Genomic DNA, 12,938 nt, shown 5'->3' with positions numbered 1-12,938 from the left:
ATAGATTTGTCCAACCAAACTTGCCCTCCATCATTTCTTTCTCCATTTTCTGTGATAATTGCTTTGCAACTCATCATTTTTTCTTTTTTTTTTTTTGTGTTGCCCTCTTTCCATACCTTCTTTGATGATAGTGACAAAACATCTGAAAATTAATCCATTTGTTACTGGAGAAATAATTGAAGTCAGCTATATATTTTGAAGAAGTTGGTCAATTAGTTTTCCTGTACTCAAGTTGAAGAGAGTATATTCTAGGCAATTGGCTGAAACATAAATAGCATGTTGCGTACGTAATTACAAGAACGATAACTTAATTAATTCATGATTTCATCACTTTCTTAATGCTTAATATATCCCTAAACCAAATGCATTAGCTTAACTTCAAAGTAGCATATCATTATTCTTATCTTGATGTCTTGGTCTTGTTACAACTAAAAAGAAATTCTTATGGTCCATCATAACTTAAGAATAAAAGAAATTCTTATGGTCCATCATAAGCTTAAGAATAAATGAGTCTTATGATATATCCTGAATTCATAATAAGCTGAGTCTATATAAGAAAAATCAATAATGAAATTAACAGAAATCAATTATTTTTCAAATTATTTTTTTTCTATTTATTTAATAAATAAAATTACTATTTACAAATAACCCATTAAAAAAAAAAAATTAAGAAGCAGTCCATATGTCATTTTTTATAGAAAATGATGAAAGTAGGCAAATTATGTGATCAATTTCATAGTTCTCATCATGAATTCCTTTGTAGCTATCTATTCACAGATAACTTATATGGAAAAACATTCCATACATATAGCTTTCTATCCGAAAACAAAATTAAGAAAAATGGGAAACAAATCAAAAGTGATCGATGTGTTACAATTTCTCTAATTAATCAAATGTTTACGTCTAGAATCTGTAATGTTTATCTTCCAATGCTCATCACTGAATCCCATCTGTCTAGCCATCTTTCTCTCCCAGTCCAACTCTATCTTTCTCCGCTTTGTTAACCCACAAAACTCCTGCAAATTCTCATCCATTCCATCGTGAAATTTCCACCAGCTTTTATGTGCAACATCACTTGCATAAACCCTTTGATCCCCTACATTCCAGTTACAGTCATAGTCCCTGTAACAATTCCAAGGTTTCAACCCCAGATAATGAATCGAGTAAACTTTTGGTGGGTCTGCACCAAATAGCTCGTTCTTGACACTTGCCTCAAGTGTAGTATTAGCCCAAAAATTCTTCAGAAAGTTCACTCTTCTTGGCAACCTATGCCACCAGACAAAGACCTCGTTGAGGAAACCTTGATCTCCACCATTGTAGGAGATAATGTCCTTACGACGATCCATTAGAAAATTGAAGGTGCAATTTGAAGGTTCAATGACCATAATCCCAGAATTAAAGATCCAAACATCATTTCCTACGGCAGTCATTTGAGGAAAGTGGAAGAGAATGTCAAGATTACGTAAAACTATAATGTCCGAATCTATGAAAATGATCTTGTCATAATCAGTGAGCTGCCAGAGCCTGAACTTGCTGTAGTTGTACTCGTTGTATGAGTATTTTTCAGCTCGAGGGTTTCGGATTCTTTTGATGAGTCGGATCTTCCAGCCGGCGGCTGCGAGGGCTTCACGCTTGGGTTGAGAAATGGATCTGTCGAGGAGAAGGATAAGGTCTCGCTTTGTGCCTGTTTGGAGGAGGCTTTGGGCAAGAGCTATGGCTCCACAAACGTAGGATTCGGATGAATGGAGAACTGTCACATACGCCTCCCTCCTCGCTGTCCTTGTTGTGCTCCGAATCTTTGACACATCGTATGTTTCGTCGATACCTGTAAATCAATGTTTTGTTTTTTTTTAATTAATAAATTATTTTCAAAGAAAAAATTAATTTTATAAATTTATATTATTTCTTATTAAATTAATATCTTAATATTTATCTTAATGTTAAATTCCCCATTACTGCCTCCGGGTTTGAGCTTTGTCTCTATCTCAATGAGTTTGATCATTCTTTCAGATGAATTACTAATTATCGTTTTAGTAAGCTAATTATCTCAAAGTTAATTTAAAACTATATATTATTAAGAAATTAAGATCATTAATGTTTTAGTGGTAATCATATGCATTTACCAATAATTGTGTAGTTGATTTATCAATGGCTAACTAAGAAAAAGAAAAAGGAAAAGGAAATGATGATGTTTAGGGGTACCTAATACAACATTTTATAAAAGAGGACTAAAAGCACAACTACCAAATCCTTAATTAGCTTCATTTTTAAGCAAAGCAACCACATAGCTAAATCGCTTACTATCACAAAGTTAGTTGCTTTGTCTCTGTCTTTGCTCCTATCAGAGTTAATTTTTATTTTAAATATATCAGATTTAAGTGGCAACAAGTGAGCGTCTGTTTCCTAAGCAGAAGGTCGTAGGTTCGACCCCTACCTGGCGCGTTTAACCTCTTCGTCTTTTACCTTGTAGGGATTGAAATTTTGAAGAAAAGACAAGAATAAGTATCACTTGGCAGAAGGATTCTAGAGTAGCCATGCCCATTCGTCTTTTAATTTGTAGGGATTGAAATTTTGAAGAAAAGACAAGAATAAGTATCACTTGGTAGAAGGATTCTAGAGTAGCCATACCTTTCGCCCATAAAGGCAAAGCAAGCTTGCAAGACCCAATAGGCAAAGAAGCCTTTTGTTCCAGCCTTGACATGTCTGGCTCGTAGAACCACCAATCACCTTCCTGTCTCACCAAGTCATTGCATCGAAAGAGCTCCAGCATTGGCCTGCACTTGCTCCAAAACACTACTTTAGTCTTCCAACTCCAATCCCTCCTCCCTTTCTTCACTGCCAAATTTGCAGCTACAAGATGCACTTGATGCCTAAACACCTCTCTATTCCACAATTCTTGAGGGTACTTGCATGGCAATTTGGCCACTATTATGTCCATATCATCATATGCTTTAAAATCTGGCATTGGAATCTCTGGGCAGGACGTGCCTTCCAGTTCTTCTTCCTCATCAATCCATTCAGGAAATAAATCTTCCCATTTAAAAAACTCGGAGACTCTTTCAAAATAGATAGGTATAATTTCTCCATGTATTTTCCAGTCGCTAACATCATCTTCATCCATATTGACCATGCCAATCTTCATTCCTTTACCCATATTGTTCATGAAGCTTGGCACCTCAATCTTAGTCATATTACGTTTTGGCTTTGGCGTACTGGGTTGACTCTCTTCCAAGACTGCCTTCATCTTAACACCAGTTTCCATCTATAAAAATTCAAGTTTAGGCAAATGGGTAATAAAAAAAACATGGAATTAATCAATTAATGTTCGAATTATTACTTAAAAAAAAAAAAGTGATTAGGCTCACCTTACCTTGTGATGGCACTCGCTTAATGAGCACCTAACAAGAGAAGCTGCATTCTCAAAATACACAGAAGAAGATGGCCGGAGAAGAAGGGAAGCATAGATAACAAGAAACAAAGCAAGAAAAACCAAATTGATTCTAATAACCAAAGCCTTAGAAGGAGTGGTCTTTAACATCTTTTGAAGGCTGAGTCCCTCACCCATCTTTAAGCCTACAACTCTACAAGTACTGCTATGCCCTCAAAAGGGAACTTTGCTTAGCATATATATATCTTAACCACCTTCCTCGGTTTTAAATTTATTTATAGTAATTAATCATGATGATTAATATGTTTAATATAAGGGATTTGGGGTGTAGTAGTTAGAGGATTAAGAGAGCAGAAATTAGAGTAAAACTCAAACGACGTGATACCATTTAGAGAGCTCCATGTGGCAAATTTTATAGTGGTTCTGATTTCCTTGTCTTGAAGACAAAAAGGCCGGAGAAAATAATGCTTCACTTCTTTCCCATCCTATTGGTGCTGTATATATTATCTCGTCAAAATTCCTAATATGCCCTCTCCCCCCGGCTGCCCCTCTCCTTTGTAGTCCTTTATTGGGCTTAAAAATTACATTGGACCTCTAATGTAGCTCAATTCGGTTGATGTGAAAAATAAAAAGTCCCACCAATAAAAATATGGTTCACAGCTTTTTATTTCTCAAATTTAAACCCATAAAGGGTTGGCATCCATTTGTACAAAATTAAAAAAATAATAATAAAATAAAATAAAAAGGTTGTTGTCTCATCAACATTTTAAGCTACGTTTTAATCTTCATTTACTCTCCTACTAACAAAACACATGTGAGGTATGCTAGAAAATGGCAATCTAGATTTTTGAGGGAGAATGATAGGTTGCTATAACCTTGACAGAAAAAAAAAATAAAAAATAAAAAAAAGAGGAAGAAAGTATGATGGTTAGAGATGTAATTAGAGAAATTGATGAGGCAAGCTTGGGTAAGTAGGCGAAGATTCTTAGAATTAGCAGCCAAGCAGGCCCGCCAACAACTATTTGGTTGCCCCGTCAACTTCCTACGTGCCATGAAATGTCGCTTTTGTCCGTTAGGAATTTCATTTTTATAATTTAATTTATTATTAATATCATAATGTCCTTCCCCTTTTTAAAGTCCCAAAATCGCAATTGATGACATTAAAAAGGGTTTTAGGTAAGATATCAGTATTTCACAACTCATCTCAATGATTTTGGATCATGTTTTACACGACTAAAACTCCACAATTTGGTAAACTATCACAATTTCGAGCTTTGTCAGACCCGTTTTTGATAATTAGACCGACTGACGATGGTCCCATATTATTAGACAGATGGTCTATTTGTTTACTGTTTATAATGCTTGTTAGAACGAGTCAATCCCGCCTAGGATTGGGTAACCCCATTGCACATTGATCACTTCATCAATCATCTAGGCTTCTTTAATATTTGATCCTGAAAAGAGGAAATGTTGATTGTTGTTCATCTTTATAACCTTGCTATATCATGACCCAAGATTAACGTTTGAACCATATGGTGACGTTTATTTGCATAAACATATAAAGAGCATATTTCAAAGCCAAAATGACCCGCTTGTCTTCTCTTTTCTATCTTCTATCCCCCATTTGATAGGACATGATTACGTGCACTAGGGTTTATTTATTGACGGTGGGATCGCAAATTTGCTTTAATTGGAAAATTGGCGATGGTTGTCTTGCTTATTGCTGGAGGGGTCAACAGAATCGGATCTTTTGGGCGAAACCACGAAGAAGCTTATTCACCATCTCTGTTAGTACCACGCCATCAGAAAATTTGTTCTCTGTTTTCTCCCAAGAGATTATCATACATCCTCCCGATTCCAACAACCAAGGAAGTTGCTCTTGCAACAAGTTGATAACAGAGAGACAATCTTCAAGAACTATGGTTCTTCATATTAACATTATTAAAATTTCCCTAATTATTTGATACAGAGATTGAGGTCTTCAAATTTACAATGTTGGTGATGGAAGAATTACTAGAGAATACTAATCAGAAGTAATATGATGCCAACAAAGCCGTAAAACAAACCTAATTCCATCATTCTTCATTTTAGTAAATTTGCCTATGCAAGGTTGACTAGCTAGACTCCATTTATGCAGAAATGCTCAATATAATATAGCATTATCGGACATCAACCCTTAGCAGATATGTTGAACAAACTTCACTACTCAAAACACAAGGCAAAATACAAGTACGGAAAAGGGAGAAACATTTGGAAAATTTGTCATTTAATTAACTGATTAAAGCATGACATCTCTTAATAGTTTCAGATCATCAATGTCTGATACTGTATAGACAGTGCAGCAAGTTTGCATAAGTCAAGCATTCAGTGTTAGTTCACTGACCTTTTTTACTGAATTGAATGTTAGTCCATTTTCTTATTTCATTCCTTTCAACATGATATCTCTTCTTTATATCTCAAGGCTACTCCAGACTACATCTGTAAAAGGAATTATACATCGCGTGAGACCTTATTTCTAATGGATGCCACAGAGACAAAAAGGAAGGAGAAAAGGAGGCAATTAGCTTAGTTATGATGGCCAACCTGCGTCATTACGAGTCTGGGAACATGTGTTACATTTGCTGCTGTTTAATCCTTTTCATATGGCCTGATGGAGTCACAAATCCAATGATCATAACTTAACTACCTCCTGAATATGTTGAGAGCAGCTTTTACCAGGTGGAATGAAAATCAGATCTTCCCAGCCTGAATTCTTCTCACTAATCTACATCAGACCAAAAGAGTATGATTTCAACTCCCAATTTTCTTTCAAAAGGATGTACAATTAATCCTATCATCAGACCTATTACCTCCATTTTTCTCAGAACATCCTCTAAACTTCCCACCTGTTTAAACAAATTGAATCAAACAGCTGAATGTGCAAACTCAACTAATATTTATTAATGAAAAATTTGGGGGTTGAAAGATTGGAGTATCAACTCGATCTTTACCATCAAGCTAGGTCATTCTTGAAGTTTCATCAAATCATTCTCATTTCAAAATGCAAGAAGTGCACATGCAAGTAGCTGAGCCCAATTCAATGACTGGCCCATAAATTACAGAATACAATTTCCCCCTTAAAAGAACAGCCTGTCTTTTCATCCTGCCATACTTTTAATTCATCAGCACCACAATTGCAATTTATTTCTACTTATTTTCCCCATCACATTGAGAGCACATTACAGCACGTTGAAAATTTTATCTCTTTCTAAATTTAGCTCAGATGAACATAGGGTCTTGTATATGATAAATGAAAACAAAATGCATCTCAGATGTGGATGTTTGTGAGTGTTTATGGAAGTGTGTGGGCATGTATTTACTTGTATCTTGTGAAATCAAACTTTTCCAAATAAAAAAATAAAAGAAAAAAAAATGATGCCATATTTGATACCATAATATGTTGAGCAAGACCCAGCCCTCTTGATGCCCTAGAAACCTTTGACAGTTCTTTTTCTATATCTTCCTGCATATCAAGAAGAAGATAGTAGGGTGAGCATTCAGTTTGAACCGAACAGAATTAAATTATGAAAACCGAATTACATATTTTAGAAACCGAACCGAACCGAAATGAATGAAAAATCGAATCGAACTGATATATTTTGGTTCAGTTCGGTTCAAACCGATCGGTTTTAATTTTTTATTATTTTTTAATTTAGACTTTATTTTCAAGTTATTTGGTCTAATTTTGAATTTGGTTTGAACCTAATAACCATTAATCAATGAAATTAAACAATATATATATATATATATATATATATATATATATATATATATATATCATAAATTCCCCATAAAAATAAATCAATTCAAAAATCGATTCGGTTCGATTTGATTCGATTTGAATATATAAAATTACTATTCGATTCAGTTCGGTTCGGTTTAACGGATTTTTTTCTCTTCAAAACCGAACCGAACCGAAATAACCGAAATTTTTATAATATAAAAACGAACCGAACTGGTTGAATTTTAAAACAGAACCGATTGAACCGAATTGATTCAGTTCGGTTAGATTTTTCGGTTTGAACCGAAATCTGCTCACCCCTAGAAGATAGTCAGTTGTCAATGCACTCATAATGAAATCTTAAAAATGATGTGCACCAAGAAAATTCAACGAAACCTATTTTATTTCAAGTTTACTTAGTTTAGTATTCCTAATTAGGGAAGAATTAGGGTTCTCAAATCCTAATGTGATGGGGATTTCAAACTCTATAAGAGTCTAGTTTCTCTATTTTATTTATAGACTATTTATGATTTTGATTATTGATTTTAGCGATTAAAACAGAGAATTTGTTTCTCTACAGCTTTGAGAATTTGTTTCTCTGGAGAATTAGTTTCTCTTTTCCTAGGAATTTGTTTCCTTTATCTCTAATCTTCCTAGTTCTACATCACACCCATAGGGCTCAGTGAGTCAAACACACCTTTTGGAAATATATTGGGCAGTAACGCTTGTTTTTCTTCTTCACAACCAGAAGGTCTGACTGCAGACAGAAAGTTCATGAGACAACATTAATTTGGCACAGCATTATACATTCACAACCTCAAAAGAGAAAATATACATGCATATCACAAGGAACCAAGATGGCCCCTGTACCTGAGTCATTTGACATGATGGAAAAATTATTGGGAACGAAAATAGCAAAGTAAACCAGAATATGCATGTCCTCACACGCATGTGCATGCATGTGTATGTTTTAACCATTTGTGTCATGCATTACAGAATTGGAGGCATTTGATCCAATAATCAACTTTAGACATGCTTCTACTTAAAGGGATGGACTATGTATGCAACAGGTTCATAGAATACCTGAAAAACAGGAACTCCATCAAAACCGCTCTTGATGTCAGCAGCTTTTAGCTGATAAACACAAAAGAATATTATCACTCTAATACAGTTCAGCTAGCAAAATAACATCAATATGAATATTTCAGGTTTAATCACAATATATACAGATTGCTATCATAACATCATTTGACAAATCTTAGCAGAACAGCAGAGGTATCTTCTAGTTAAATTGTTTCTCTCCCTCACACAACCCAAATGACAAGTAAACCCATGAATATTATCATGTTCCTCTTCCCTACCTTCTACACAGACTAATGGAAGGCAAGACAATGTATACTAGTAATATGAGGATTCTTTAGACAGAGTTGCTCTCCAAGGGTCTATCAGAACAAATAAAAGATGTCAAAGGATGACAAGCTCAGGAAGATCAATAGCACAATTGCATGAACAAGTAACCCCTATGACATACAAGCAGACCAACAGGAAATTAATATAAAAGTTTGTATAAGTACTCTAGTCATTTTGTAAAAACAAAGACGTGACCTGATACAATGCAATCAATTCTTCCAAATCAAAATGGGCAATGACTAGTGGTAGCATAATAATGCCACAAACTTCCTTACTATTATTGTTTTATGATCTATCTAAAGGGCAAAATTTGAGAAAGCAATTCACGAGAACTGACCTCTAATGCATTCTTTATTTGAACTGGATCAGGCAAAAACCGAAATGCAATTCCCTCAACCTTCAACATGTACACCTATAACATTCAAGAAGGAAAATAAAATGCATGGCTAAAATATATGAAGAAAGCAAACTGCAGAATTTGGATAGCACAATAACAGCTACAGCTAAATTTATGATAACAATAGGATATAATGCACAGTATCTTAAATTCATTCATTTAGCCACCTAACCTAGTCATCAACCGTCATCAATGTCTGCTGAAATTTGTACAACCAGGAAGCAGTCTTCCTATAACCTTTTTATAGCAACAGCTAATCAAGGGACTAGTTTCGGCAATAACATAACCCATCAAATATTCACAATCACTGTCAAAGCAAAGGAACAAGACTATGAAACTTCTCAATAGATAGTCATTATAATCTTCCATGCTATTATATGCTCTAATGCATCAGATTTAAAACTCTAGTAAGCAAGCCTCAAACTATATCAGCATTTATCTTAAAATTACAATGCATATATCTATTATCTACACATGCTCACACAAAGGAAAATCAATGGAAGAGGGAAAATAGATTAAGCTAGAAATAGTTACCTGATCAAGGGTGATAGGCACAACCTTAGCCTCACTTCGCAATTCTCTTCTCCGCAACCGAACCTTAACAAATAAAAAAGAAAATGATAACACATAAAAAGGCAAAAAAGAAAAATCATAATATACATAGAAGTGCGCGTATATTATACACTTAATAACCTGAGCGAGAAAGGTTTCAGCGTCTTCCTGGCGAAAGCAGAGCAAGCTAATTGACTTGGCTCCATCAGGATCGGAGATAAGCACGAACTCATTGTTGGTATTGCTAACTGTGTACACTGCCGTGCCAGCAAGGGTTTTTGCCACGTGCTCTGAGCTCAGAGTGCCAGCAGCTGCGGCGTGCTTCTGCTGCGAGACAGAGGCGAAAAACGGCGCCGTACGGAGCCGCCGGGCTGTCGGTCCCGGCGGGAGATTGGCGGTTAGGGCTCGAGTAGTGTCGCCGAACCGAGTGGCAAGCTCGGCCCCCAGCCGGAGGCAGTGCTGGTGGATGAATGTGGAGAGAGATAAGAGAGGGTTTGAGGGTTTTGCGGGTTCCATCGTCTCAAGAAGGAAATGGGAAACGAAACCAGGCGGAGCGATCGATACTTCGATTTTATGGCTGAGCATTGGAAATATTATTGGCACAGCTCTATGGGAATTCTACATAGAACAGTCCAATAAGCAGGGACGTGTTGTGCAGTTGAAACTAAAACGCGTGTTTATGATATGTAATTTAGGTTTATATTTTGCCCCATTTTTACATTTTCAACCTCCATTTGAGTTTTTTTTTTTTTTTTTTTTTTTTTTTTTAATAAATAAAAGGCAAAAGGATGAAGCTCTAGCAGCATAACCTTCTCCTTTGATCAATCATATAAAATTAATAAAAATATTAATTATAAAGTAGAGAAATATATTTGAATATAATAAATATAAATTATCATTAATATGTTAAAAAAAATACTGATATTGTTCTTGTTATTTTATAGCTAATTACTATTACAACTATTAAATTATCGAAAATTGCAATTTTTAATTAATCTTTATAAAATTCTGAACCTCTACAAGGATTTTTTGACTTGCTATTTCAATTTGCCAAACTTCTAAGAGATGAGAATCAAACTTTATCTAAATTTTAAGGGTTAGTTTGATTAGGAAGTGAATTACTTTTAAGTTAACTTTTCTTTCTTTATTTAAGAATCTTTTATTTTTTTATTTAATTAAAGAATAATGAATCGAATAATAATTAATAAATTATATAATAAAAAGTAATTTTTTTAATCATAAAAATGAATGATAACAAAATAAATAGATAAAAAAATTTAAAGTCAAATCATTTTTGGAGAAAGACTAATCATACGTTAATCAAATTTAAAATTTACATTTTTTGGCATTATTATTTCCCAAGATGAGTGCATGATCTAGGAAGAAAGCTCTTGCTTACACAAATAGTGAGGCCCCAATTCGTGTGAGCTGCAAGGATTTTGCCTTACGCTACTAATTAAAAACGAGGAGAATCTGGTCATACTCAAGAATTTTCTTGACTGTTTCCTAAAGATGATCGGTGGGAATGCTTCGGCTTTTTTAATTTTGAACTCTTGACTGCTTTTGCCATTTGGATTCCTGTTGCTATACAAGCTTTTTTATTTCTACCTTAGACGATCATGAGGACGCAACCAGCATAAGTTTGGCAAATACATTATATTCCACGAGATCCACAAGAGCAAAATGCTTAATCATAATATTTATTTATATTTCAATCAAGAAAAGTGGAATAAGGAAGCTACATTCAATTAAATCTCTCTCTCTATAAATTCTTAGCTAGACTTTGGTTCGTCAGAAAGCAACTAGCTAACTAAACTTCTATAGCACTTACTCCTTTCTACATAAAACAAGAATGCGCAGGCAGAACATTATGTTAGTACAACGCCCAAGTCCTGTTATACCTTTCACTGAGGCTCAAGTGAGAGAGATGCTTTTGAATGCTGACCGCAACAGAGACGGTATTCTCAGCAGGCAAGAGCTTATAGAAGCTTTCAAGTCCTTGGGATCTAAAGTTCCTCAGGGCCAAGCTTGGATAGCGTTTTGGTTCGCTGATAGAAACCGAGATGGATGCATCGATAAGGAAGAGTTAGAAAAGGTGGTGAAATACGCTCATGGTCTTGGTTATACCATCAACTAGATCGACCACACCCAGTTGCTCAACAACAATAATTGGCGTTTCCTGGTGATGAATGATGTGTGTAGTTTGTGTTTAGACTTGAAATCTGTAAGCGTCTCATGAGAGGAGAAACTGAAAAATTACTGTGTTTCCCGCATAAGAAGTTGCAGACCACTTGTTCAACCAAAAATAAATGTTAGTGTTCTTCCCCTGATTACTATTTTAGTTCTTTTGGTTTTTCTGTTGTCCCGCAAGTCCCTAGCAAAACTAAGGGAATTCGCACTTAGACTTGATTCAATGGGAGCCTAGACATAAATATATGAGATCGTATATTTAATATGTGATTTTTATTATATTTTTTTTATCTTGAGTTTATAATAAATCAGATTTAGATAAGGAAGAATTTATTAAAAATTATAGATTAAATTATTACGTTAATTATTAAATGAGCCAACGTGATATTTGATTAATTAGAAGATTAAAAGAAATAAGAAGTGACAATAGAATTTATAATTTACTAATTTAAATTTTAAAAATGTTAATTATAAAGTAGAGAAATTTATTTGAATATAATAAATATAATTTGTCATTAATATGTTAAAGAAAAATACTGATATCTTTCTTGTTGTTTTATCTTTTAATTATAATTACAACTTTTAAATTATCAAAAATCCCAATTTTTAATTAACTTAGAATATATTATATGTAAATAAAAAAAATATTTATTATATGTAATGTTAAGACTCATGGTCCTTAATTTCAATCTACAAATTTATCATTAACTTAGAATGCATATTAAAGGTAATAAATAAAAAATTATTTTAATTTAGGTGGTTGGGCCACTCCTTTAAAATCCCACCTCAATTATGGGTAATACATGTAAAATATAAGACTTAACATATTTTAATAAAATTATCATGATTTTATTAAAAGTTGTATGTCTTATTTATCTTTTGTGCGTGTATATATTTTAAACTAATTAAAAAATATATATTTTAAATTAAGTGGCCCTATTTTTACATCTAGAACAACTAATGTCATAATTTCTTAAATATAATTTTAATTGTTTGATTTAATTATCCTTATAATGGGATCCATAAAATTATTATAATTATTTATTATAATAAGTGCAAAAAAATTAGCATCTTTCTATATTTTCACTAAATATTTTTTTTATGATAAATTAAACAATGTAATTTTCTTATTTCACAAATAGACAAGCTACATTATGTCCATGAATTTTTTTTTTATTTTTTATATAATTTCTTTTAAATTTACATAAAAAAATTTACAAGTTTAATTTGATTTTTTTTTG

General features: G+C 33.6%; 2 protein-coding genes across 3 annotated transcripts; both read right to left on the bottom strand.

Moving 5' to 3' along the window:
* Window positions 1–739: 739 nt before the first annotated feature.
* LOC110664364 (UDP-glucuronate:xylan alpha-glucuronosyltransferase 2) lies at window positions 740–4,257 on the bottom strand. 2 transcript variants are annotated; one of them, XM_021824009.2, is made up of 3 exons: window positions 3,371–4,257; window positions 2,629–3,262; window positions 740–1,825 (listed from the first exon to the last, which is right to left on the bottom strand). In XM_021824009.2, the coding sequence occupies exons 1-3, from the start codon at window positions 3,563–3,565 to the stop codon at window positions 882–884; spliced, it is 1,773 nt and encodes a 590-aa protein (XP_021679701.2). In that variant the 5' UTR covers window positions 3,566–4,257; the 3' UTR covers window positions 740–881. The 2 variants fall into 2 exon arrangements, with proteins under 2 accessions (XP_021679701.2, XP_021679702.2); XM_021824010.2 differs by having other exon boundaries at window positions 3,366–3,505.
* A 1,380-nt stretch (window positions 4,258–5,637) lies between these two features.
* LOC110664365 (protein TIC 22, chloroplastic) lies at window positions 5,638–10,069 on the bottom strand. The gene is made up of 9 exons (XM_021824011.2): window positions 9,649–10,069; window positions 9,490–9,552; window positions 8,896–8,970; window positions 8,232–8,282; window positions 7,846–7,905; window positions 6,819–6,890; window positions 6,238–6,273; window positions 5,972–6,152; window positions 5,638–5,866 (listed from the first exon to the last, which is right to left on the bottom strand). Exons 1-8 carry the CDS (start codon window positions 10,021–10,023, stop codon window positions 6,060–6,062), a joined length of 825 nt encoding a protein of 274 aa, XP_021679703.2. The 5' UTR covers window positions 10,024–10,069; the 3' UTR covers window positions 5,638–5,866; window positions 5,972–6,059.
* Between the last annotated feature and the right edge of the window lie 2,869 nt (window positions 10,070–12,938).

The sequence above is a fragment of the Hevea brasiliensis genome, chromosome 12, assembly GCF_030052815.1.
Source record: "Hevea brasiliensis isolate MT/VB/25A 57/8 chromosome 12, ASM3005281v1, whole genome shotgun sequence".
Classification (NCBI taxonomy): Eukaryota; Viridiplantae; Streptophyta; class Magnoliopsida; order Malpighiales; family Euphorbiaceae; genus Hevea; species Hevea brasiliensis.
Note: the sequence above shows the minus strand (reverse complement) of the source record. Positions and strands in the feature narration are given on the sequence as shown.

Coding starts and splice junctions, on each gene's coding strand:
- LOC110664364 (XM_021824009.2), bottom strand. CDS start 3,565: ATGGGTGAGGGACTCAGCCTTCAAAAGATGTTAAAGACCACTCCTTCT. Junction 3,263..3,370: donor TAAGCGAGTGCCATCACAAG/GTAAGGTGAGCC, acceptor GAATTTTTATAG/ATGGAAACTGGTGTTAAGAT. Junction 1,826..2,628: donor TTTGCCTTTATGGGCGAAAG/GTATGGCTACTC, acceptor ATTGATTTACAG/GTATCGACGAAACATACGAT.
- LOC110664365 (XM_021824011.2), bottom strand. CDS start 10,023: ATGGAACCCGCAAAACCCTCAAACCCTCTCTTATCTCTCTCCACATTC. Junction 8,971..9,489: donor TGCCTATCACCCTTGATCAG/GTAACTATTTCT, acceptor TGAATGTTATAG/GTGTACATGTTGAAGGTTGA. Junction 6,891..7,845: donor GCCCAATATATTTCCAAAAG/GTGTGTTTGACT, acceptor CTTGATATGCAG/GAAGATATAGAAAAAGAACT.